Below are 27,249 nucleotides of genomic sequence, written 5' to 3'. Positions count from 1 at the left end.
AAGGCTCCCAGAGCCCAGGATATGAAAGGGGGCACGAGGAGGGCAAGCACGCAAGACTGGGGAAGGCCCGACCTGGCTCAGCGCGGCAGGGAGCCACTGAGGGCCGCAGGCTGGGCACTGGCCAGATCCCACCCATCTTTTAAAGACCTTTTTGGCTCCACATAGAGACTGGATGAGAATGGGACAAGAAGAGGAGAAAGGAGATCGGGTAAAAGACTAACTCAGAATCTCTGAGTGTTTTCTGTTTATTAGACAGAGACATATTATAACTGCAAACCAGGACTTCCGATTAAATATATGAGATGACCAGTATCACTTTGGTGAGTCAGAACAAACACTTCACATTTTAATTAGCCTTGAAGGCTTGCGACATAAATATACAAGTCTCTTGTGTATGTTGTGTGAAATAATAAAGATACATGCAGACTCTTCAGAATTTGGAGAGCCCAGATGTGGAACCACTACTGTAAGAACTCACAGGAAAATACTTCAAACTAGACTTTATAAAAATGCCCCCTCTGTCCTGCCCCCATCTTTATGGCTAACCTTCAAACTCAACAGTAAAGAAGTCTTTCACCATTTCAGTGATATTCTTCAAAGTTTCACTTTTGGAAGGGATATAAACTAGTTGAAATTTATTTTTCAGAGGAAATTGATTGAAGAATTCTGGCAGAGAAGTGATGTCAGTTACATTGTAGTCTACAGGAGGTCTCTTTCTTGGCAAACTACCAAAACGAAGATATATTATAACTGCACAAAACAGTAACGGCATCAAGATTTCAAGGACCGTTACCAGAGTCTTTCGTTTCTAAAATAAAAACAAAAGCCATATGTTAATCCAAAATAGAACACAAGCATTAAGACACTATATGGGAAATGTTCTTCCATTAAGAACACTTTCAATCAACTACACTTCACTAATAAATATGCTAATCCAAAATAAAACACAAGCATTAAGTCACTACATGGCAAATGCTCTTCCATTAAAAACACTTTCAATCAACTATGCTTCACATATGTGTGTGTGTGTGTGTGTGTGCGTGTATGAAAGAATGCTTATATTTCTTCCAGCCTCCCTGTACAACACATGAAAAAGTAAAAAGAAAAAAAAAAAACAACAGAATGAGAATTAGCTAGAAACATCTGCTTTTATCTTTTCTGTAACACCAATGGCTAGAAATCAGTAGCAACGACTGATATCTTCAGTAATTAGAGCTAATGGAACTACCACAGAAAGGTGGCTCATTTGCAGAAAAGGGCTCCTTTACAAGTTCTTAATTTTTTTCTTTACTCCATGATTAGAAACCAATTTAACTAAACCATTCAGTTCCTCCGAAGGAGACTCACATTCTCCCTACAGATAACCATACCCACCTTTAAAATGAAATTCTTCCAGAGAAGAAGTTTTAAGTTCCTGAACATTGTCATTTTTCTAGCTGAAGAGGAGTGATCGCCGCTAGCTGGGAGACAAATGGGGAGATGTTACTAACGTTAAAATGCTGAGCGGCTCTTCGGGCCTGGGGACACTCTCTGCTCCCAGGCTTTTGGAGCCCCGCCTGGACCACTTTTCCTCCTTCCGGTCCAGCAGTGCTGGCCCCTCCCCTCCCTGCCCTCTGAGTATTAAAGTGCTCCAGGCCCCACCCGTGGACTCAGAGTGGCGCCACTCTGTAGGTGCTCTCACTCACTATTTTGGGTTTAAATCCATCTACATAATGACTTTTCAAATTTACATTTCCAGCCTTGAGTTGCTTCTAGAGCCAAATGTTCAACTGCCTGCTTGTCATCTCCACTCAACCTGCCCAAACGAGTCTACTCATATATTTCTCCTACAACAGATAATCCTTAGTCTTCCTCTCCTCAGACAATGTCAGTTCATTCTTCCAGCTACACAGGGTTACTGAGTCTACTTCTGAAATAGACCAGAAGTCAATCCTTTCTCACCACTGCTTCTCTTCGCACCCTGGTGCAACATCACCTCACCACTCGCCTGAATGCCTGCAAGAGCCTCTTCAGTGGTATCACTGCTCCTGCCAACCTGCGGCCCGTCCTCCCTGCAGCAGCAGGGGCAGTCCTGTCAGGCCACATCCACTCCTTCACTCAAAACTCTCCCGGGGCTCCTGTTTCGCCGCAGGGAAGAGCCTGGCCTTGTTGACGACAACGAGCATCCCATGGGACGCAGCCTGTTAGCTTGCTCGTGTCTGCTCACCCGTCCCCTACTCTACTGCCCCTCCTCCTGCACTCCCAAGTCACAGGCTTGAGCAGAGGAGCCCCATGTCTGCCCCACACCTTTGCCCCCGCTGTCTCCTCTGCCCAGCACACACTTCCCTCTCATGTTGACATGGCCAGCTCTTCCACTTTTTTCAGATCTCTATTTAAAAGTCACTTTCTCAGCCTTTCTTGATCATCCTACATAAAATTTCAAAACACTGAACATTTTGTATCAGTCTTCCCTGTCAATTTTGCTTCTTAGCACCTTTAAACTATTTAACTTGATATTTATCTGATTTAATATGATTTCGCTACTAGAACTGACATGCTTCAAGAAAACAACAATTTTTTGTCTTTTCTTTTACCACTGAATCCTCAGACACAAGAGTAGGGCCAGCATGTGGTAGTCAGTCAGCAAATACTGAATGGATAAATAAATAAATTCAAGGGCCGGCAATTTTTGCAGGAATGCAGTCAGAACAGCCATAACTGTGAGGAGACTAAACGCTCAGGATAGCACCAAGTCCCTTCCCTTTTCAGTCTGTGTTTCCCAAGTGTAACATAAACTTTACCTTTTAGATACGACCACAATGAGGTTTTCTTTTTCAGAAAAATATTTTTCCATTGAGGGAAGAAAATGTGTATTTTTCCTTCAGTTAAAGTACCTCTGATGTTGCACATTAGAAGGTAAAGAAACTGGGGACTCCCCTAGTGGTCCAGTGGTTATGACTCTGCTCCCAACGCAGGGGGCGCAGGTTCAATCCCTGATCAGAGAACTAAGATCCCACACTGCCCCCACCACATGGCCAAAAAGAGAAAAGACATTAAAGCAACAGCATTGTTTAAACTGTACAATTTAACATGGCTAATCATGTGCTATGTGAATCTCCCCTTGATGAAAAATAATAGTGAATGAAGTGGCTCATTTACTTAAGTCAGCTACTGCTGCCATAACCTTACATGACAAACTCCACACCAGAACTCAGTGACCAAGAGCAACAGGCATCATTTACTTCCTGCCTATGGGTCTGCTGGAGATTTGTGGCTGTCCTGGCCTCTTGGGGCTGGCTGGACCTGTCTACAGGTCTGTCATGAGCTGTATGGTGTCCCCTCAGATTCACATGTTGAAGTCCTAACCACAGTATCCCAGAATGTGACTGCATTGGGAGTTTGGCCCTTTACAGAGGGGAGTCAACTACAACGAGGTTGTTAGGGTGGGCCCTAATCCAATCTGACTAGTGTTCTTAGAAGAGGATGAAGTCTGAATACACAAAGAGGCGTCAGGGATGCACAGCACAGAGGAAAGACCACGCAGGACACAGCCAGAAGACAGCCGTATGCAAGTCGAAGAGAAAGGTCTCAGAAGAAACTGAACCTGCTGACACCTTGATCTCACACTCCCAGCCTCCAGGACTGTGAGAAAATAAGTTTCTGTTCTTTAAGTCCCCCCGTCTATGGTATTTTGCTACGGCAGCCTGAAATAATACCGGCTTGTTCTGCGTCTCCTCAACCAGTCACCCACTGGAGCATGTGGTTCTAGTGGCAAGAGGCCAAGACAAACCACATAGGTACATGGAAAGCCTGTGCTCACACAACACTTGCTAAGCATCCTACCAGCCAAAGCAAACCCCACCCCAAGCCCAGTGTCAGCACCACAGGGGAAGAAACCAGCTCCTCTAGGGAGGGCACTGCAGCATCACACGGTGAAGGGCACGCATGTGAAAGCTCACACAAGGGAAGAGTGAGGAGCTGGGAACAGCACCATCTACCAAACGTCCTGCATTTAACTCTTTAAAAATTGCCATTAGAGTCTGCCAACCTAAACCCTCACCACTGGAAAAAGGAAAGATTTTGGCTCATTACTGGCCCAACACAAAAGGTAACAGCCAGAGACAATGAGAATGCATGGCTTTCTCTGATCACAGTTCCAGTTCAATGGAACGGGACAGCAAAATAGTAAGAGCAGATGGAGGTTTTCATATCTTTTAAAATGTGTGATAATACAGGTAGACTATTTCTTTTGAAAGAACATCTGGACTTCCCTGATGGTCCAGTGGTTAAGACGCCAAGCTCCCAGTACAGGGAGCACAGGTTCAATTCCTTGCCTGGTAAGTTTCGCATGCTGCCAGAAACGGCCAAAATTTTATAAAAATAAAAGAGCGTTTATTTAGATGCTTGTAATATACAACAGGGTTTCCCTGGTGTCTCAGTGATAAAGAATCTGCCTGCAATGCAGGAGTCCCAGGAGATGTGGGTTGGAACCCTGGATCGGGAAGATCCCCTGGAGGAGGAATGGCTACCCACTCTGGTATTCCTGCCTGAGAAATCCCGTGGACACAGAAGCCAGGTGGGCTACAGTCCCAAAGGGTCACAAAGAGTTGGACACGACTGAGCAACTGAGCACGCAGGAGGGCATGTACAGCAACCAGCAATCACGTATTGAAGGCACTATCTCTCGGCAAAACGATACCATAAAAAGACTGATCCTAATGGAGCTCATCTTCCTGGAACCCAGTGAAGGAAAAAAGCCTAGTGAAGAAAAACGATATGTACAGGGGAAAACATGACAGCACAAGTGTGAAGTGGGAACCAACAGAGATGCACTTCAGGGTAAACAAGCTGACCAACGAAACAGAACCCAAGTCTAGAAAGACCCCACGGGCATACAGGCCCTTGTTTCTAACAAAGCTGACACTACAGGACACAGAGTTCAAAAAACTGCTCAGAGTCCACTGGGCCTCCACCATATACTAAATAGCAATTTCAGATGAAATATAGCTCAAAACATGAAAGATAAAACAATGAAGCTTTCAGGGGGAAAGCAGAACATAGTCTTGACCCTACAGTAGGCAAGCATTTCTTAAGTATGACTCCAAACCACTAAATACAGAGAAAAATGATAAATAGAATTTTGTATCAAAATTAAGAATTTCTATTCTACAAAAGACATTATCTGGAGAAGGCAATGGCAACCCACTCCAGTATTCTTGCCTGGAGAATCCCATGGACAGAGGAGCCTGGAAGGCCCCATGGGGTCGCAAAGAGTCAGACACAGCTTAGCAACAAGCATGCACACATATCCTTTAGACCCAACATGTGCAGTTTGGCTCGTCTCATTAAAGACGCTTGATGTCATCATTGGTTAATTTCCTTTTATTTTCCCGCAGACTTTTTCACAGATGCTATTTTTCCAAATCTGTATGGCTTTTTTTTTTCCTGTTTGTTCTGTTCTGCTGTGAATTGCTTTGGTGAACTTGTGTGAGTATACTTAGCTCATAGACGTTCGAGCCATTGTGAATTTTCTTCATCTCTGTAAACAGTTCATCTGTGCTTCTCCCTAATGACGTTTTATTTTTACCCCCATAAGCAACTGAGGTAGAAAAATAAAATTTTAGCATGGAAAAAAAAAAAGACGTTATCTATAATACATTTGTTGTCATTGTTGTTGTTCAGCTGCTCAGTCGTGTCCAACTCTTTGCGACCCCATGGGCTGCAGCATGCCAGGCTTCCCTGTCCCTCAACATCTCCCGGGGTTTGCTCAAACTCATGTCCATTGAGTCGGTGATGCCATCCAACCATCTTGCCCTCTGTTGTCCTCTGTTGTCCCCTCCTCTTCCCACCTTCGATCTTTTCCAAATGACTGGTATACAGAATATTTACAGAGTTCCTACAAGTCACTAAGCAAAAGACAGACATCCCAGTAGAAACTCAGGCAAGAAATCTGAACAGATGATTTCCAAATGAGGTACCAAATGGCCAGTAAGCATGAAAAAGTGCTCAACCTATCTGGTCATCAGGGAAGTGCATTTTAAAACCGCATAGCTGACACTGAGATGGTGATCTCTGCACAAGAAGTTTATTGAAAAGCACTCTCGAAATCAGTGCTTTGGAGAGTAAAGGAAGCAGGCCTGAGCAGAGAGAAGCCAGGCCTCAGTGGAGTCAGGATGAAGGCCTCAGTCACTTCCGCAGGCTCACAGCATCACAACAGAACACAAAATGTGAACTATCAGCCTCATGCCCAATTGTGAGGACTTCAGGATTCAAACAGGCCCCAGAAAAGCAGGGAAGGGATTAAGGAAACTCCATTTATGCTATATTTGGGGAAACAGATGGCTGAGACAAAGAAAAAAGGGCTGAAAATAAGCAACACGACAACTTTTCAGAATTTCTACACGAACACATTGCTAGTCCTTTGACCCACCAATCCCACTTCTAGGAATCAATTCTACAGACACAGCTGCACAAACATGAAATGACGTATGTATCAGGTTATTCACTGCAGCAGTGTTCGTAACAGCAACTGTTACGAACTGTAAACAGCCCATCAGCAGGGGATATAAAGTTATATAAACTGGTGTTTATCTAAGCAATGAAATGATATGCAATCTTTAAAAGGGTGGGGGAGAGTTCTATGTACTAGCAGAAATCTGGGATCTGCAAGATACATATGAAAAAATATACTTTCTTATTTATAATAAATGTGAGAAAATATACGAGAAAAAGAATAGAGACAAAATAAAGAGATAAGACTATAGACATAAAAGATGAGAAGATAAGAAAGACGTAGATAATTAATGTCCCTGAGCACAGAATCATGTGCTGGTGCTCTTGGGTGCCATAACAGACAGCACAGACTCCATGGCTTGCGCAACAGAAGTTTATTTTCATACAGTTCTGGGGGCTAGCGGTCTGAGATCAGGGTGCCAGCACAGTCCGGTCCCCGCAGTAAGGGCTGACCTCTCGGCTCACAGACGGCCACCTTCTCGCTGCACCCTCATACGACGGAGAGAGACCTCCCTCTCCCTCCCTCTTCTCACAGGACCAGTCTGTCAGAGCAGGGTGCTACTCTCACAGCCTCATTTAACCTCCATTACCTGAAGACTCTGTGTGAGTCAGAGTCACACTGGGGGTGAGTGCTTCAACACATGAATTTTAGGGGAACACAATTCAATCCGTAGCCCATGGCATAATTAGAACAGAAAATAAAACAGAAACAGACTCAAAGACATAGAGAACAGACTTGCTGCCAAGGAGGAGGGGAAAGGGAAAAGGATGGACTGGGAGTTTCTGGTTGGTAGATGCAAACAATCATATTTAGCATGAATAAACAGCAAGGTCCTAATGTACAGCATAAGGAAGTATATTCCATACCCTCTGATAAACCATAATGGAAAAGAATATAAAAAGATTGTATTTTTTAAAAAGAACAGAAATATATATAGATACACATTTGTATTAGGAGAAAACATGCTTTAAATGACGGAAGAGCTGAATTTGAAAAAAAAAATTTTTTTAAGATCTTCATGTTCCAGTAAAAACCTAAATAGAACTATAAAAATAGAGACCATCCTGGTGAATCACTGAACATCATGGATAAAGATTCCTACAAGCATCCAGGCAAAAAAATCCCAAAAAATATCAACTCACATCACTGACCAGAAGGGAGAAAATCAGTCCAGCCTCCCTCAGTCCTCTCCCCAGAGACTGTCAGCAAACAGTGCAGGAATCTCCTTAGAAGATGGAGGCAAAGAGCACAATTCTAAGACCTTATAATCAGCTGAGTTAATAGGCAGATATTTTTAAGCATGCAAACATCAATGGACCCATAAATACCCTGGGGAAAAAATCGAGGATGAAATCAATCAGTGCTCAAATAATTCCAAAAAACTCAGAAATGGGTCAATTTTCACAAGAAAAGTACTTTTACTGGGCAGTGAATCTAAAGGGCATCTCAAATTTGAAGTGTCCACAAAGGTACTCTTGATTTTATTCTCTCTGCCTTGTCTACTATCCAGCTCAGTAAACAGTAAGTTTATACCAGATGCTTATGACAAAATCTAGGTTTGAACCTTAATCTCTTTCCCTCACCTCTCATATCAAATCCATCAGTAAGTCCTAATGATTCTGTCTCTGAAAAATATCTCAATATCGTCCACTTCTTTCTTTGTATTTTTCATTTATAAGTATCAGAAGTCCAACTCAACCTAACTTAAGCACTCCCCCAAAAAGAATTCATTACTCACGTAACTGGAAGTCCAAAGTGGAATGAGCCAGAGAACACAGCTGAATCCAAACGGTCAAATAACATAATCAGAGTTTTTTCTCTCTCCATTCTACTTTCCTCATGTCTTCTTGTCAGTTCAGTTCAGTTCAGTTCAGTCGCTCAGTCGTGTCCAACTCTTTGCGACCCCATGAATCGCAGCACACCAGGCCTCCCTGTCCAACACCAACTCCCAGAGTTTACCCAAACTCATGTCCATCGAGTCGGTGATGCCATCCAGCCATCTCATCCTTTGTTGTCCCCTTCTCCTCCTGCCCCCAATCCCTCCCTGCATCAGGGTTTTTTCCAAGGAGTCAAATCTTCACATGAGGTGGCCAAAGTATTGGAGTTTCAGCTTCAACATCAGTCCTTCCAAAGAACACCCAGGACTGATCTCCTTTAGGATCGACTGGTTGGATCTCCTTGCAGTCCAAGGGACTCTCAAGAGTCTTCTCCAACACCACAGTTCAAAAGCATCAATTCTTCAGTGCTCAGCTTTCTTCACAGTCCAACTCTCACATCCATACACGACCACTGGAAAAACCATAGCCTTGACTAAATGAACCTTTGTTGGCAAAGTAATGTCTCTGCTTTTGAATATGCTGTCTAGGTTAGCCATAAATTTCCTTCCAAGGAGTAAGCATCTTTTAATTTCATGGCTGCAATCACCATCTGCAGTGATCTTGGAGCCCAAAAAAATAAAGTCTGACACTGTTTCCACTGTTTCCCCATCTATTTGCCATGAAGTGATGGGACCAGATGCCAGGATCTTCGTTTTCTGAATGTTGAGCTTTAAGCCAACTTTTTCACTCTCCTCTTTCACTTTCATCAAGAGGCTTTTTAGTTCCTCTTCACTTTCTGCCATAAGGGTGGTGTCATCTGCATATCTGAGGTTGATATTTCTCCCGGCAATCTTGATTCCAGCTTGTGCTCTCTCCAGCCCAGCGTTTCTCATGATGTACCCTGCATATAAGTTAAATAAGCAGGGTGACAATATACAGCCTTGACATACTCCTTTTCCTATTTGGAACCAGTCTGTTGTTCCATGTCCAGTTCTAACTGTTGCTTCCTGACCTGCATACAGGTTTCTCAAGAGGCAGGTCAGGTGGTCTGGTATTCCCATCTCTTTCAGAATTTTCCAGTTTATTGTGATCCACACAGTCAAAGGCTTTGGCATAGTCAATAAAGCAGAAATAGATGTTTTTCTGGAACTCTCTTGCTGTTTCGATGATCAACAGATGTTGGCAATTTGATCTCTAGTTCCTCTACCTTTTCTAAAACCAGCTTGAACATCTGGAAGTTCACGGTTCACATATCGGTGAAGCCTGGCTTGGAGAATTTTGAGCATTACTTTACTAGCATGTGAGATGAGTGCAATTGTGCAGTAGTTTGAGTATTCTTTGGCATTGCCTTTCTTCTTGTAAGGCGGGCTTTAAATACATGGGGCTGTGGGGAGATGGCCCCCAGGAGCTCTAGGCTTATATCAAAACCCCAGACAGAAGAGAGTCTCCATCCTAGCGGTTTCCAAGAGGACTCTTAATGGGTTAGCTTGAGTCCCAGCAGGGTGGCAGATAGAAGGAGGGTAGGGAAAAGTGGCGGAGAAGAGGTCAGCATCTCCTGAACCATATGGAACAGTTACCCCTTTACACACCCACTTATACACAGACAAAGAAGGTTTCTGTTACCAGCAGAAATGGGGGGGGGGGGCAATTTCTGTTTTCATCCTGCATACACAATTTCTAACCTTCTCTACCTGATATAAAAAACCACCTACATACAACATAAAACACACTCGCTCCCTTTCCAAAAAGAAGGTCTGCTAGGTTTTGTGCAGTTTCTGCATCCAGGATCAAGGTTAGGCTGTCGGGCAACGAGCATTCCTCTGGTCCCGGTGTGCGTGTGACTCCCCAGGGTATAGCAATTCATGCTAAAAGATGAGAATATGATCACCCAAATCACCCAATGGATATTGAAAAGGGGAAAACTGGTTGAATCTGCGATCTTCATGACCCTTCACAAGTACGGAATAGGAGGCAATTTCCCTTCTGAGGTCACAGAACCTTAGTAGCTCACTTCCTACTGGTGTGATTTTGAGAAGCACCTACCTAGAGATTACCTTAGGGTTTGAGAGATTACAGAATTTTATTTATTAACCATTTCCCCCACTTCCAAAAATAAAAGTCCAGCAAAATATCAGTCTTTGCCAGTCGACTTACATTATGTTGGCTCCCTAAGATAGGAATTAAAACCAGATACCCTGCCCAACTACAGGGCTTGAGTCTGAATGGCGGCCATGGAGTTCTGTTTCTTTCCACAGATAAGGTCTCTCAGGTTCTCGGTTTACTTTTAGAAGTCAGAGCCCCTGACTCTGAAAGGACTGAGATATTGATGTGGTTCCCTGAAATTAGTTTAGTGGAGTTCTTGTTGAAAATACTTTCAAGATGAAAATTCATCATTGTTGGTATAATTCTACCTTAAAAGTGTACACACAAATCATCCTTGGGATCAAAATGTCCACTATATGAAAACAGGGTTAACATAAGTGAATCAAAAGAGTTCATACACCTCCACGGACTATTTATGAAAACCCAGTTGTGTAACCATAAAAAAGTCAAAATTCTAAAATGCTGAATAATATTGAACTTATTCCTAGATCAGAATGCACTGAAAGTAAATATTAATAAGATAAAGACACTAAGAACAGGAAAAACAAACAAAAAGCCCCACAAACCTTGGAAAATTAAAAACTCTTTCCTAAACCACAAAATACTATATAGACCAAGAAAATGAGAGGCTACAGGCCACAGGCTGGCAGAAAACATTTACCAAAAAACATATGTGATAAAGGACTGTTATTCAAAATATACAAAGAACTCATGTAACTAAACAGTAAGAAGATGAAAAACCAGACTTAAAAATGAGGAAAAAAATTAATGAACTAATGAGATAACAAATAAGTACATGAAAAGAGGCTCAACATCATTGATTATAGGGAACTGCAAATAAAAGCAATGAGATAGCACCACACACCTTCTAGAATAGCCGGATTTTCCTAGTGGTCCAGTGGTTACAAATCTGCCTGCCAATGCAGGGGACATGGATTCCATTCCTGGTTGAGGAAGATTCCACATGTTGTGGGCAACTAAGCCTGTGTGCCACTGAGCCTGCACACTCCAGAGCCCGTGCTCCGCAACAGGAGCAGCCGCCGCGATGAGAACCCCACGCACCACAACTAGAGTGGTCCTTGTTCTGTGCAGATAGAGAGGGCCCCCACCCAGCAACGAAGACCCAGTGCAGCCAAAAATAAATAAGTAAATGAATGAATAAATAAAATTAGTTTTTTAAAGGGCAATAGGGTATTAGCTGAAGCACAAGCAGGCAAACTATGGCCCATGGACCAAATCCAGCCCACTACCCATTTCTCTACAGCCTGTAAACTAAGAATGGTTTTGACACATTTTAATGGTTAGAAAAGCTGTCCTCAACTACTATTATTCAACACTAAATAGCTTTTGAAGATTAGCTTTTACAGTCCTTTTATGTGAAACTCCTACTGTGGTACAGCCATTTTTATAACAACCAATGTTGTTTGGTTGTCACAAGCAACCACAAGGTGATCTAAGCACTTCCAATGCTGTCAGAACACAAGAAGTGCAATCTCCATCCCCAGACAAATTTGCAGCAGGTAGATTTTCCAAGGTCAGACTACATTTCAGAAGCATGTGTTCAGACCTTAACAAAAATGCACAGGAAATCTTCATATTTCAAAATCAATTTAACTGTGCAATAGAGGAGCTTGCACCTAAGTTTCTACTGAATGTGATTAATCTGGAATGTAAGAACAAGCGAAAAGGAAAGAATTTAATAGAATTTGATCAATGCCTTTCAAAGTCATGAACGCATTCAAAATCATATGTTCATGATGAAATATGCAAATATCATTACAGATTAACATTTACAGTAAATTTTGATGGTAGGGGACACTATCTTTGAACACAGCTACACAGTATGCTATCCCATAAAAAAGAATTCCATTCTTCTCACTAGTAGATATATGCTTTGAAAAAAACACATTCAACTATTATATTGAATCCCACTAATAAAAACTTTATGGAAATTTGCTTTGTCTCATGTAACAAGTAGCTATATGATATTTTCAACTCTGCCTCTTGGCATTAAAAGTCAAAAATATTTGCTATCTCACCCTTTGCAGAAAAATTTTCCAAATTCTGGGCTAAAATATCATATACACACAGATCAACGGAACAGAAGAGTCCAGAAATAGACCTACACAAATAAGGTCAATTTTTTTACAAAGGACCAATTCAATGAAAAAAGAGTAATCTTTTTAACAAGTGGTGGAGCAAGTAGAATCCATACAGGAAAAAATAAACCCACTTTGATCTATACTTCAATCCATTAAATGAAATTAATTTCAAATAGAACACAAACCTAAACTCAAAACCTAATAGAAAAAAACAGGACATCTTTGTGACCTTGGATTAAGGAAAATAGTCTTAGCTATGACACCAAAATCATAAAAGAAAAACTAATAAACTGGACTTCACCAAAATTAAAAACTTTTTCTCTACAAAAGACTGTAAACAGAATAAAAAGACAAATCACAGACTGGGGAGAGAATGTGTGTGAATTGCTTACTGACAAAGGAGCTGTATCCAGAATACATAAAACTCTCAAAACTCAATAATAAGAAAACAAACAACCCAATTTTTTTAAATGGGCAAAAACATTGAAGATGCTTCACCCCAGAAAAGATGTATGTATGGCAAACAATGGAGAAGGAAATGGCAACCCACTCCAGTATTCTTGCCTAGAGAATCCCATGGTCAGAGGAGCCTGGTGGGCTGCTGTCCATAGGGTCGCACAGAGTCGGACACGACTGAAGTGACTTAGCATGCATGCATGGCAAACAAGCCCATGAAAAGATGCCAACATCATCAGTCATGAGGGAAATGCAAATTTAAACCATAATAAAATACTACTACACAGCTACTAAAATGGCTAAAAAATTTTAAGAGCTAGCAAAGTCACAGAACAACTGAACTCTTATACAGAGCCAGTGTCAATGCAAATTGGTAGAGCCATTTGGGAAAATACGTTGGTTTTTTTTTTTTATAAAGCTAAACATACACTTCCATGCCATCCAATAATCCCATTCTTAAGTTTTTACCCCCCAAACTGAAAATTTTTATTTTCAAATGTAAAAATTTTCTTTTTACACAAGAATCTGTCACAAATGATTATAAAAGGCTTTACTCATAATCTCCCCAAAATTGAAAATTGACCTGTAAAGCACTTTTTAAAGTATTTTATGTTTTGATACATTGAATACTCATAACAATCCTATGAAGTGGGTACTGTATCATCATTCTCATTTTATACATGGAAATCAAGGCAGAGAAGAGTTAAGACATTAAGATCCGGGCTTCATTTCAACACTGTGTGGCCAGAGCCCATGACCAGTTTTAACCACTACAAATTAATGCCTCTCAGTCACTGAATTAAGGAGTACGTGTACAGCCCTTGGTCTAGAAGGCATCCCCCAGTCATAACATAGTCCTCTGGAAACAACTGGAGAAGCCCTATTCTAAAATTCTGCATTGAATGTCAGTAACTACTGCATACACTAGTAAAGTGATGCTCAAAATTCTCCAAGCCAGGCTTCAGCAGTACGTGATCCCTGAACGTCCAGATGTTCAAGCTGGTTTTAGAAAACGCAGAGGAACTCAAATTGTCAACATCCGCTGATCATTGAAAAAGAGAGTTCCAGAAAAACATCTATTTCTGCTTTATTGACTATGCCAAAGCCTTTGACTGTGTGGATCACAATAAGCTGGAAAATTCTGAAAGAGATGGGAATACCAGACCACCTGACCTGCCTCTTGAGAAACCTGTATGCAGGTCAGGAAGCAACAGTTAGAACTGGACATGGAACAACAGACTGGTTCCAAATAGGAAAAGGAGTATGTCAAGGCTGTATATTGTCACCCTGCTTATTTAACTTATATGCAGGGTACATCATGAGAAACGCTGGGCTGGAGAAAGCACAAGCTGGAATCAAGATTGCCGGGAGAAATATCAATAACTTCAGATATGCAGATGACACCACCCTTATGGCAGAAAGTGAAGAGGAACTAAAAAGCCTCTTGAAAGTGAAAGAGGAGAGTGAAAAAGTTGGCTTAAAGCTCAACATTCAGAAAACGAAGATCCTGGCATCTGGTCCCATCACTTCATGGCAAATAGACAGGGAAACAGTGAAAAGAGTGGCTGATTTTATATTTCTGGGCTCTAAGATCACTGCAGATGGTGATTGCAGCCATGAAATTAAAAGACGCTTACTCCTTGGAAGGAAAGTTATGGCCAACCTAGATAGCATATTCAAAAGCAGAGATATTACTTTGCCAACAAAGGTCCATCTAGTCAAGGTTATGGTTTTTCCAGTGGTCATGTATGGATGTGAGAGTTGGACTATAAAGCAAGCTGAGTGCCGAAGAATTGATGCTTTTGAACTGTGGTGTTGGAGAAGACTCTTGAGAGTCCCTTGGACTGCAAGGAGATCCAACCAGTCGATCCTAAAGGAGATCAGTCCTGGGTGTTCTTTGGAAGGACTGATGTTGAAGCTGCACTCCAGTACTTTGGCCACCTGATGCAAAGAGCTGACTCATTTGAGAAGACCCTGATGCTGGGAAAGAGTGAGGGCAGGAGGAGAAGGGGATGACAGAGGATGAGACAGTTGGATGGCATCACTGACTCAATGGACATGCGTTTGGGTGGATTCCGGGTGTTTGTGATGGACAGGGAGGCCTGAACCAAATTGAACTGAACTACTGTATAAAAAGACACATATGTAAGCATATGTAGATACATAGATACTATTTGTGCCCCTCAAATGAAATAGAGCTACAATACTGCTTTCATTTTAAAAATGTATACAGTATATATACATATATTACTATATATGTCCTGCGTGTATGCTCAGTCACACAGTCCTGTCCGACTCTTTGCAACTCTGTGAACTATAGCCTGTCAGACTCCTCTGTCCATGGGATTTTCCAGGCGAGAATACTGAAGTGGGTTGCCATTTCTTCCTCCAGGCGATCTTCCCGACTCAGGGATCAAATTTGCATCTCTGTGTCTCCTGCACTGGCAGGCAAATTATTTCCCACTGAGCCACCTGGGAAGCCCCACTATATGTCAGCCAGCTATTATGATGACTAGGCTTACTGATGCTTGTAAAGCCACAAGATTTGATTATGAGTGTCACTATCCACTTTAGCATTTTCCATCAATCTTGAGCAATGTCTGAGCCATACGAACCCAAAGAAGTTTATCATATAACTTTTAGGCATATATCCATGGTATATGAATGTGACTAATTCACATACCAGAGTGTATTAAAGAGCTCAAGAACCTGAACACCTGGGTTCTGGTCTCAGCTCTATTATGTACTTTGATGACCATTATATGGATCTCCCAATGGACAAAGACTAGATGGAGCATTTAGGTTAGCCTTGCTTTTTTAGCGGGCCTTCCGCAGAAGGCTGGTGGAATTTTCAGTGATTGGGGGATGTGTGTGTGTGTGTGTGTGTGTGTGTGTGTGCACACACATGCATGTTTAGTTGTGTCCAACTCTGTGACCCCATGGACTGTAGCCCTCCAGGCTCCACTGTACCTGGAAGTTTCCAGGCAAGAATACTGGAGTGGTTGCCAATATTTCCTCCTCTGGGGGATCTTCCCAACCCAGGAATTGAGTCCCAGTCTCCTGGGTCTCCCGCATTAGCAGATGGATTCTTTACCACTAGCGCCACCTGGGAAGCCCTTAGTGATGGTTGAAGTGAGTCAAGAGTCCATTTGGCAGCTGCTTGCAAACTGGGAGTCCAGAGCCTGGAATCTTTACATGTGACAATATGCCTTTGCCAGTGACCTTCACACCCTCCCAGTTCATGATTATGAAAATTGATAATAATTACAATAGCAGGCACCCTAACATGATTAAGAACAAAGATATAGAACTCTCTGCAGTTTTCTGCCTTGATCCACAAGATCATTCTTCTTGTAGCCCCAACCATAAAAGGGAAATTCTGAGTCAGCCAGTTCTGTTTCTGGACTTGGTTATGCAAAACTGTGATCAGGTTTAGAAAGGGGTTGAAAAAACTCATGGAGTAACCAACTTAAGTTAGAAATGGGAAGAATTGGTTCTTGAAATAAAAAAAAGATTAAGGAAGAGAAGCAGGGTGAAGAGAAGGACTAGTCATCCAGGTTCACAGAGCTTTTCCCCATACTTTCATTGTGAGGGAAGGGGCCCAGTATACAAGGAAAGATGGGAGAGACAATTTTTAAGATGTTTGTGACATTAATAATCCACTCATTCAGTAATTGCGTTCAATTTTTTTTTGAATACTCATTACAGAGACCAGTATAGATTAAATCTCTAGTTATATTCTGCTTGCAGATCCCAGGGCATTGCAATCAGCACTTATGGTTTTTCCCATTTCATTTTGAAATACTAAATACCTTTGAGTTTGGTATTATCATTTTAATTGCAGGAATAGGAAATTGAGGTTCACGAACTTTAAATGCCAGGCCTGCACTAGTTAGGGAATCCGGGCAAGATCTGAAGCCAGGTCGTTGTGGCTTTTTCATTCAATAAATATTTATCAAATGCCTCCTCTGTGCCGGGACCCTAGGATGTCGCCATGAACTATAAACAACGTCCCTCTTGGAGCCCACCTTCTGGTGAGAGAGACAGAAGAACGGCAAACAAGTAAATAACACCATTTCAGAGAGTGAAATAAGTTCCGAAGTAAAGACGCGGGGCTCTGTGATGCTCCATCGCTAATCCATTAAGAGTCTGGGGGCAGAAGTAAGCTCCCGCCACGGGTCATTACTTTACGGTTCAGAGGGTCGTGTCCGCATCCCAGGGACGCACTCGGAGTAGGCAGGAGCCCGGCTGGTCAGCAGGCGGCGTCCGGGCTCAGCGACCTCCGCCAAGAGCCGCCCGAGGCCCAGCCAAGGGCAGCCAGGCAGCCTGCGGCAGGCGGACGTTGGGCCGCGGGAGGATCCTCGGAATCGACGCGCCGCTGGCCGCGCTCACGACTCGGGCAGTCAGGAGCCGAGTAGCCAGCCCCCGGCGACTGTTGGCCCCGCGCCGTCCCCTCCTCGAGCCCCTCCGCCCCCAGTGACCCCGGCCGGGCCTCGGGACCCTCCCGTCCAAGGTGACCCCTAACCCATCCTCACGACTCTCTCGGCTTCCCTCCTGAGGTGACCCTGGCTCTGACTCTCGACCCTCCTGCCTGAGGTGACCCTCGAGGCCTCGCTACCCCATTAATTGACCCTGGCACTAACGCCACACCCGGGAAGTCTGGGCCGTCCTACCGACCCCACGGCCGTTTTCTAGAAATTTCCACGCCCTCCATGTTCCCCAGGGCCTCGTTTGCCTAGCCGTCTCCTCGCCAGGCCCATGGTGGCAAAGCACCCTTCTAGCGTCGGGAGAAGAGGCCCAGAGCTCAACGAAAGACCGTGCTGGAGAAGAAATGGAGGATGGCCAGGAAAGCCAGAAGTCGGGCAACGACTACTTCAGCTGCCTGGAAATCATGTGGACCACGCGGTTCTCCTCACGGGTGGACCCCGCACCCAGGCTCCCGCGTCGCGCGCCCCCTGCCGACCGTGTCGCGGACGCGCGGAACACTGCGCAGGCGCGAACTGAGCGGGGCCTGGGCGGGTCGGGGCGGGGCTTCCCCGGGGCGGGTCCGACACCCGCAGGGGCGACCTGCTGCGCATGCGCGAGCCGGCCGGCGCGCCCCCTGCAGGACCCGGGGCGACCAGGTCCTCAGCCCGACGCTGGTCGCAGGCGCCCCCTCCCCGCCGCGGCGGCCCGGCAGCTGTCAGCAGCGATCGCCGCCGCGAGGCAAGAGCGGAGCCGGGAGCCGAGGGAGGGGACCCCGCGAGAGGGTAGCGCTGGCCGCCGTCGCCCAGGCGCTGAGGGTCGGTGAGTGCAGCCAGGACCCGCATCTCGCGCGAGCTGGCTCGCAGGGCTCTTGGCTTGGGGGCCACTTCCCCGCCCGGGACGCCCTTCGTCCCCCCGGCCGTCCCCGTCCCGGTCCGGGCACCCGGCCGCTCCTGCGAGCCCGCCGCGCCCCTGCCCTGCCACCGGCCTCCGGCGCCGGGCCAGCAGGTGCATCTCCCGGCAATGCCAGGCCGCCCTGACTCAGGCTGCCCCTCGGCGAGAGCTCTGGGCGTGTCCCCATCCCCGCAGGCAGCTGCCCAAAGCCGCTCCCCTAGGAGAAACTTAACCTTCCCGGAACTAGAACCTCTGCGGAATCCATTGTGCCGAGCCAAGGAGGGTGGACAGACGTTTCATACCTTAAGAACCGCTGGCCTTTACCCGGCAGACAGTTTGAGCACTTGCTGCGAAAGCCATGCAGCATCCCTGGCCGGGGAGCCGAGGCAGGGCCGCCAAGGATGCTGCTGCCTCATCTCTCGGTGCAGAGATTCCCAGTGTGGGTGGGAATGCATTCTCGTATCGGAGTCCGCCCTGCTCTCCAACCCTCCTTCTCATGAGCCTCGGGGTGGGGGTCCAGTGGTCCACTGTTAGTGGTGGGAGTTGTGTGGGGAACCGAAGGAAGAGGACCTCCTGGTCTAGGTGGAAGGGCCTTCAACAGCCTTGGTGCCCATGATCAGTCTGTATTTGGCATGAATTTGTGTTTACCGCACAGAGTCGGACGCGACTGAAGTGACTTAGCAGCAGCAGCAGGTATCCTCTCTTGCCTGAAGTAGACTGTAAGCTTCATGAGGGCAGGGGCCGTCTCCTAAAAGAAGGCTTAGGTTGCAAGCCTGGTGCATATTTGTCCCTTGAATGAATGCCCCTCCCCACTTCCTGGGACTTTGCCTGATTAAAGACAGTTACCTGCTAGGGTTATTTCTGTTTGCTTGCCTCTCTGCCTCCTGAGCTGTGAGCTCCCTGAAGGCACAGAATGGCTCTTGTTGGGGCTTTCGCTCCTAGCACATAGCCAGCAGTTTGGCACATGTCAGGCACTCCAGGAATGCTTGTTGAAAGAGTGGATGAGACCTTGGAGCAGTGTGGAGACCCAGGCAGGCGAGGTGCAGGTGGAAGAGTTAGGCTCTTTTTCGCCTGAGCACATGCATCACTTGATTCAAAACACTTTGGTGCTGCTTTTTTTAAGATTAAGAATGTTTTCCTTCAAAAAGTTAAGGTCGTTGGAAAAGTAAAAGAAAGGGAAAACAGGTAAAAACTGATGCCATGGGAATCCGCTCCACCTAACTTTTCAGGGTGTTGTTTTTATTTAATTGAACAGTTGCTTACTACGTTCAACAAACAGGATGACATCATCCCTTCGCTAAGGTTATCGATCACTATTCTGATGAAACAGCATTTTGGAACAAGACAGGGAGTTCACATTGTTTTATTTTTTTAAGTCACTAGCTTTACACAGTGTATATGCCAGGAAGTCTCATGGGAACCTGTTTTCAGTTAGTCTCAACTGGGAAGGCCCAGGTAAGACTCCCTAATTGGCAGTTTCTTCTCCAGCCCTTCTTCCTGAAATAACAGTAGACTCCTCTGCTCTTGAGGCTTTTGGGGGTGTGGGGGGAGCAGAGCAGTCTAGAACTCTGGGGAGGGAGATAGGCAAGACACTGTGCACGACTGGGGACCTTGGGATAGAGCTAAAGAAATTAGTTATTCCCAAGTAACTGACCTCAGACAGAATGAGATAAGTGCCACACAGGACATCCAGAAAAGCTGCTGCAAGTGTGCAGAGGTGAAGGGATGGCTTTTGACAAGAACAGAAGGTCTCAACCCTGGCTGCAGGTTAGAATCGCCCAGGAAAGAGTCCCAGGCCCAAACCACAGCCCAGAATCTCCAGGGGTGGGCCTCAGGTATTAGTTTCTATCTTAAAGCACTCCAGAAAATTCCATCATGCAGCCAAGATGAACCCCCAAACCAGTCAGGGTTGTCGGTGGTGGCTGCATGAAGGGGCGAGGACTAGTCTGGGAAATAATAGGAAGGATTTCGGAAAGCAGAGGCTGGAATAGTGGATGATACTCCAAGCCGACAAAAATCACAGAAGGCCTATGTCCCAGCCCCAGGAAAGCATTAGGCGATGTCCGTCCCTGTCCTGGGAGACTTGGGCAGTGCCTGTCCCCCTGCCTCGCTGAGTCGTCCGCCACATTTGGAGAGATCTGGAGTCAATGGGCAGAGAGGCACTGTTGCAGGAGCTAATGAGCTTGCTGCCTTGCTTGTTACAGAAAATCCATGGTTACCTCTCTCTGGGGATGCTCAGTTGCCTCGTTACCTCGTTTCCTGCACCTCCAGAGGCAGAAGGCTAGTGGGATGGCAAAGCGGACCGAGGCTGCAGCCAAGGTTAAGAGAGTAGGCGATGGCACAGACTTTGTGGAACTCTCCCCTTGTAGCCTCCTCTGGGCCACACCTTTGGTTTAAAAATATACCCCATCACCTGTTGCTGGGAGCTTCAGTGCAAACTCAGAGCCATGTGGTTCTGAGGAGCCCACCACCACAGATCATGGCACTGAGTGTGAGACTCACCAACTAAGACTCCATTCCGGCCACCACATGACCGTGCCCTTGAAGCATGGCCTTGAACCTGGCCTTACAGGGCCCTGGGGCTGTGACCACGCCTTGTAGATTTGTTCCTACCTTATCTGCAGAAGGGCCAGTTGTGTGAATAAGTTGTCCAGAAGCTCTTTTCCGGGGCACTGCTATATGTAAAAGAGCTGGATCATGCACCACCATATATTTTATTTGCTTATTAGAAAAGAGAGCCATGTGGGCACTTCCCCGGTGATTCAGTGGTTAAGACTCCACAGGGTGGTGAGTTTGATCCCTTGTCAAGGAACTGAGATCCCACATGCCATGCAGTGGCAGAGCCAAAAAATAGGTGAATAAATTAAAATTTTAAAGATAGCCATATGCTACTGTCCTGAATATCATGGACACAGAAGCGCGTACAAATACAGACCTGTTAAATGGATGAGAGGCAAAGTGAACATGATTAATTTTTTCAATAGTGCGAAATCTACTGCACAAATGTGTGCTGTTCTTAAAAGAGAGCCAGGTGATCAAGTCTACATCCCGTTTATGAACTCTTGGTGAGGCCTGAGCCCAGCGTCTGCAAGTCTGGTTCTGAGTTCTCTGTATGTCAGTTCCTGGTTTTCTAGCGGTCCACAGTGATCTTCAGGAAGGCACGCAGACTGTGCTGTGCGCCTGATCCTTGCTTGTCGATCCCAGCCACCAGTTGTGCCAGAGCTCTTGATGAATCTGGGCTGGTGAGTGTTCAGGGGCTCTCAGGTGTGGGGTAGACATTCTGGCTCCCAAAGCTTTTGCTGTTCGGGTACAAGTGTTCACGTGATGGTGCTCTTGCCGCATCTGTGGCAATACTGTCACGCGCTGGGGTAAACATCCCCAGACTCTGTGCTCATAAATGCTGTGTTCTCGGCACAGGTTATTCTGAAAAGCTGTAACTCACGCATCTTCACCTTTTCCTTGAAGGGATAGATTTGAGCACATTGGCTTAAAACTGGTAAGCTGACTGACAGTCTGCTGCACTCCTTTGTCACTAGAGGAAAAAGAAAGAGATTTCCAGGTCTGAAACTTCTCATGAAAGAAGACGTATATTTCCTTTTTAAGTTGTAAGTGCTCACAATAGATGCTCACCAAATCACTGCAAAGTATCATCGAGCTTTGGCTCTTTAAGGGTCTGCTTAAAGCCACGATATCCCGAAGTGTGTAAACTCTAACACACCTGAGAGACAGCGGGCAAGGGCCCATTATCACCCACATGTCACAGAGTGATGACGGAGCCCCTCTTCCATCAGGGAGCCACAGCCACTGACACGCAGACCAGCAAGAGTGCCAGGGTGCATCCATGGATTAAATATTAGCAAAACCAAATTTTTCCTCATTTCTTAAGTAGGATTTCTCGCCATTCCTTTACTCCAGATTGTCTTTCCCATCGAGCTTGAAGACCAGCAGTGGGGCTCACTGGTGGGAACCATCCTCTATACATATGCCTACTGTTTTCAGCCTGATTTTTTTATGTTGCTTGTTGGTATTGGGACATTCACCTGTGGAATCCACTGAGTCAGATATTTTCACAATTTAAAGATCATTTAAAAGATCTTTTACTGGGTAAAAGATTAAGCAAAACAGAACACCCTCGAGCAGAATTACAGCACTTCTGGATGCCTTTCTACCCGCTCTCGGCCCCTACCCAGGTTCCACCCCAGTGCCCTTCCTGGCAGAGAGTCCCAAGGCCTTGGTTGACTGCCCTTCCTGGTTCAGTCCCTGCCACTCTTCCCCCGCCACTCAGAGTTATTTTCTGTTCCCCACTGCTCCTGCTGCTGCTAAGTCACTTCAGTTGTGTCCGACTCTGTGCTACCCCGTAGACAGCCGCCCACCAGGCTCCTCTGTCCCTGGGATTCTCCGGGCAAGAACACTGGAGTGGGTTGTCATTTCCTTCTCCAATGCATGAAAGTGGAAAGTGAAAGAGAAGTCGCTCAGTCGTGTCTGACTGCTAGTGACCCCATGGACTGCAGCCCACCAGGCTCCTCCGTCCACGGGATTTTCCAGGCAAGAGGACTGGAGTGGGGTGCCATTGCCTTCTCTGTCTGTTCCCTACACACACTCTTTAATTTCTCCAGAATCCTATAATGCCCTCCCCACCCCAAGGAAACTGGTCTCCTGTGCAACCTCCTGCGAGCCTTCCCAGAGCCACACACACACACACACACACACACACACACACAGAATCCAGAGCTCCTCCAGAATCACCGTGATGCTTCATTTGGCTTCAGCTGTAGCAATCACAGGTGGCGCTAGTGGTAAAGAACCTGCCTGCCAATGCAGGAGACGCAGGAGACATGGGTTCTGTCCCTGGTTTGGGAATATCCCCTGGAGGAGGGCATGGCAACCCACTCCAATATTCTTGCCTGGAAAGTTCCATGGACAGAGGAATCTGGCGGGCTATACATAGTCCATGGGGCTGCAAAAGAGTTGAACACAACTTTTCAGAACACAATCTGAAGCAACTCAGCACGTAGCGATTACAGTCCATGCAAGCATTTGCAGACTGTGAACTCCTTGGGTTAAGAACACAGTTTCATTTCAGAATCCTTAGTACCTGGTGTAAGTGCCCATCACACATAAGCACTTAGCAAACGTTTGCTGGATGAGTAAATGCTTTTTTGCTTTGTATATCCTGCAAGGCTGCAGGGTCTGCCAGCATACAATTAAGTACTCTCGTGCCTTCTTCAGTGGGTACACACATAGGCTTAAAACCGCTGACTGTTGTGGGCTCCCTGTGTCCATCAGGAAATGCTTTCCCAGCTGGGATGGGTTCTTGCCCACCTTGGTCCTCAGGAAAAGTGCCAAGACCCAGCCAATATCACCAACAAGGCTATCTCTCTCTGTTCTGCATCTGAGTTCAAGAGGGCAGAGCCGTGACTGTCTGCTCTCCATAACGGGGGGGATCTCACACTTTGGCCTTGATGAGACCCCTCCCACCCAGCCATGCCTCCCTCCACGCCTGTGCAGACTTGGCTTCCGTGGAAGGAGAGGTGCCAAGCTTGGGAAATATCAGAACATGAGATGGAATGCTATGTGCCTGGCCCCAGGGGCCTGTCCACTTCTTGCTGGCCTTGACACCTGCTTGGCAGCGACCTTTTCCAGAAGTGTTTTGTTGTTGTTTAGTGGCTAAGTTGTGTCCGACTCTTCATGACTCCATGGACTGTAGCCTGTCAGGCTCCGCCATCCATGGAATTTCCCAGGCAAGAATACTTCCCACCATTCTGTTCTGTGTATGCAGAGATAAAAGCTTCTTTTGCTTGGGTGCATAGAAACTGGAGGACATATTCAAGCCCATAATGAAAAAGTCCCCAAATCAGGAAGGGAGGTGTTGGGACTCAGCACGTGCTGGCACGCACCCGACATGGTGCTCCCAAACTGGGACATGGTTTTCAGAGGGACCTGGTGCACCCTCGAGAGCATGTGCAGGAGTGAGCAGCCCACGGCTGTACTCACTCTGAACCAGCTCAATTGCTCACCTGAAAAGCAAACACTGAAATAGTCAATGATTTGTGTAATGTTTAATGTTTTAACAGTAAGCAAACAAGCCTTTCCGTGGTAAAAAGAGCTTTCCCTTCCTTTGCTGGCTCCGTCCTGGGAGGTGTGAAGTGAGCCCAGTGAGAAGTCCTCAGATGCTCTTGAGGGGCTCTGCGGGCAGAGCCTGGAGTGGACCCACCTGGCCTGGTTCTGGATCCCAGCGCTGCCCCCACCCCCACCCCCCAGCCAATTCTGGGAGACTCTGAGTGCCGCGGCCTCAAGTGTTTTGAGGAACTTGAACTTCCTTTCCTCGTGTACATTTGCTTTCATAACCAGAAAGCTTCCCAGATTTTGTAATTCTGGGAATCTCCTCCTTTAAATTCCTTTTCCACTCAGACAGAGCAGACCACTGGTATGGCACTCAGGGAGACTTCAGCTAGAGCCAGGCCAGCACAGAGCCATGTGGGGAGACAGAAATACATACGATGGGACTCCCGTGGCGGTCTAGTGGCTAGGACTGTGCACTCCCAAAGCAGGGGGACCAGGGTCGGTACCTGGTCAGGGAGCTAGATCCCACGGCTGAAACTAAAAAAGATCCCGCATGCTGCAACTAAGACCCGGTACAGCCAAATATATTAATTTAAAAAAGAAATACATACGATGTCTGTTATGGTAGTGAGGCTCCAGGGATATGCTTTCTTTTTGATTTCTAGTGTTAGGTTCTGGGAGAAATGTGTACAGATTTTATAGTGGTGTTTGCTGCTTTTAGGGTACATAAGATTGTAGGGGTTTCCGTGGTAAAAGCAGACCGGGAGGGTGGGATCCTGGGACAGTCGCTTCCTCCTCATCTGAGAAAGAAGGAGGGTACCAGAGCCAGGGCTGGGTTAGGAAGTTCTGAAATATGAAAGAATAGGAAAGGAAAGTCTCTCATGGTTTGGCGCTAGGAGAGAGAACACAGTGCCTCGCCAGAGTTCTCAGTTTCCGCGAATCCAAGTTTCTTTGATAGTATTTGGTTCTGCTGAAGTAAACCTGCTTGTGATCTCTTTTGCACTTTGATTTTCTAACTCAGTGAAAGGTGTTTTATGATTATTTTTTTATTTTTTGAATTATGCCCTGGCGCCCACCCCTCCATTTGCCCAAAGGTGCCGGAGCGTCATGCCAGCAAGCCCCAGGCCCCTCCCGATGTCCCATGAGGTATCCGTGCTCCCGAGCTCCAAGGTCAGCCCTCTGCACTTCAGAGGCCTGCCAGCCCCACCCCAGAGCCGTCCACACGGGGCCACCTCCTCCCAGCCAGACCTCCCGTAGGCCCAGAGGACAGCCTCAGCCAGGAGCCGCTGCTGGGACTCAGGTCAGTTCCCTGGCGCCACTGTCCGGGGTTGTTCTCATGGGAAGCTGGATGGGCTGTCTCTCCGCCTTCCCAGCCCCCTGCGCCTGGAGAGGTGGAATTAGGTGGAATTAGGGGACGTGTCCTTTCTTGGCCAGACCTTTCCAGAAAAGGAAGTCGTCAACTCCTCTGTCCAGAAGACGTCTTTGAACTGTGACCTTTTCACCCTCCGCTCTTGGTCGAGGAGCGATCGTCTTGGCCACACCAGGCGCCCGTCAGCCAGCCGTGCGGATGACCAGCCCCTCTGGAGGCGCCCCTTCCCCAGCTTAGCCTGAACCAGTTCTTGAAACTGATCACAGACCGCAGGCCTTCGTGGGTAACGCTACACAACTACTCTATTATCAATGGTCTACGATTTCTCTTAAGACAGGTTTTCCAGCTTGTTAATTCTAAAAGAATTCGGATGACTTACTAAGTTGCTGCTTAATAGCACTTCATACTATTTTAGCTTTTATCGCTTCACATTTTAACTGTGCGGTTAATGAAAAGCCGTATTTTTTTAAGTTAATTTGTAAATAACTTCTCGCAGTTGCGTTTTCTATTAATATTTATTGAGTGCCCTTTAAAGCATACATTTTGAGGAACTACCATTAGACCGATACGGACAGCCACATTTTTTTTTTTAAAGCAAGAGTTTAATTTTAAAAAGAGCTTTCCTGAAAATGATTTTCAACTAACTGGAGACAAAAGTAAAACTGGCTGTTTCAGAAAACAAACGAGCTCTTGCTCCGTGAGCACTGGGTCTGGAGGTGGGTTCTCTGGGCTGGAGTGCTGGAGTGGGTTAACTAGGGAAGGATTTTCCAGCCATTTGTCCGAGTCTCCCTTGGGTCCTGAGCCGCCTGATGGACGGTGTTGGGTCCGTGTGAGTGTGGAGCTGGCTGGTCGCACGCAGGACTCTTCCTGTGAGTCATGGGGGCTTCTCCTCACAGGCAGGACCAGGAGCTGTGAAGGGCCCCTCTGCGCTCCAGCTGCGTCCTTGGCTTGAACAGTGACCAGGAGCTCTCGGGTCACCCTCCTCTGCTGCCCTCACCGCCCACCTTAGGTCCAGCCTCAGCCTGCAGGCCGGCGGCTTCTGGAACCACGTGCTTCTAGCCACAGGCATCCTGGGGCCTTCCTGAGCTCCTCCGACCCCCTCCTTCTCTAGAGGTTAGTGTGGCTCTGTGTCTCTGCTTCTCACACTGCAGTCTCAGAAGGCGAATTTCCCTCAATCCAGGGAGAGCTTGATAAGCCCCTGTTCTTGTTTCTGCTGTCACTGTTTGGTGATCCATTTTGCATCAGATTCTCCCAGTTCCATGTGCTGGATTTAAATTAGAACATTCGGAGTGGGATGGGTTGGAGTGGGAGGAGGTTTGAGAGGGAGAAGGAGAGGACATAGGTATACTTACGGCCGATTGACATTTTTGTTCAGCAGAAAGCACCATGACATTGTAAGGCAGTTATCCTCCAGTTAAAAAAATGTCAGCTTTCACAAGTGACTGAGAGTAGTTCTCTCTAGAGGAAAGTGGTCAGTGTTGTCAGGAG

At 46.2% G+C, this 27,249-nt stretch overlaps 2 protein-coding genes across 9 annotated transcripts in view; one reads left to right on the top strand and one right to left on the bottom strand.

The window, feature by feature from the left end:
* The window catches only part of LOC101115931 (ATP-binding cassette sub-family A member 17), a 101,029-nt gene extending 83,638 nt beyond the window's left edge, over positions 1 to 17,391 (bottom strand). Inside the window, exons 1-2 of the mRNA XM_027961952.3 lie at positions 1,375 to 17,391; positions 547 to 808 (exon numbers count right to left, since the gene is read on the bottom strand). Of these exons, the coding sequence (XP_027817753.1) occupies positions 547 to 808; positions 1,375 to 1,428 (316 nt within the window). The 5' untranslated portion in view covers positions 1,429 to 17,391. The remainder of the gene's footprint in view (positions 1 to 546; positions 809 to 1,374) is intronic.
* A 701-nt stretch (positions 17,392 to 18,092) lies between these two features.
* ABCA3 (ATP binding cassette subfamily A member 3) overlaps positions 18,093 to 27,249 on the top strand; it is a 41,291-nt gene continuing 32,134 nt past the window's right edge. For 4 of the 8 annotated variants that reach the window (XM_060406303.1, XM_042239707.2, XM_042239710.2 and 1 more), the window contains exons 1-4: positions 18,093 to 18,257; positions 25,487 to 25,692; positions 25,827 to 26,044; positions 26,658 to 26,874. The gene's annotated coding sequence lies outside the window, so the exon portion shown is untranslated. The remainder of the gene's footprint in view (positions 18,258 to 25,486; positions 25,693 to 25,826; positions 26,045 to 26,657; positions 26,875 to 27,249) is intronic. The other 4 variants (XM_060406305.1, XM_060406304.1, XM_042239708.2 and 1 more) reach the window with 2 other exon arrangements.

The sequence above is a fragment of the Ovis aries genome, chromosome 24, assembly GCF_016772045.2.
Source record: "Ovis aries strain OAR_USU_Benz2616 breed Rambouillet chromosome 24, ARS-UI_Ramb_v3.0, whole genome shotgun sequence".
Classification (NCBI taxonomy): domain Eukaryota; kingdom Metazoa; phylum Chordata; class Mammalia; order Artiodactyla; family Bovidae; genus Ovis; species Ovis aries.
The sequence above is the reverse complement of the archived record's forward strand: the minus strand, read 5'-3'. Positions and strand labels throughout refer to the sequence as shown.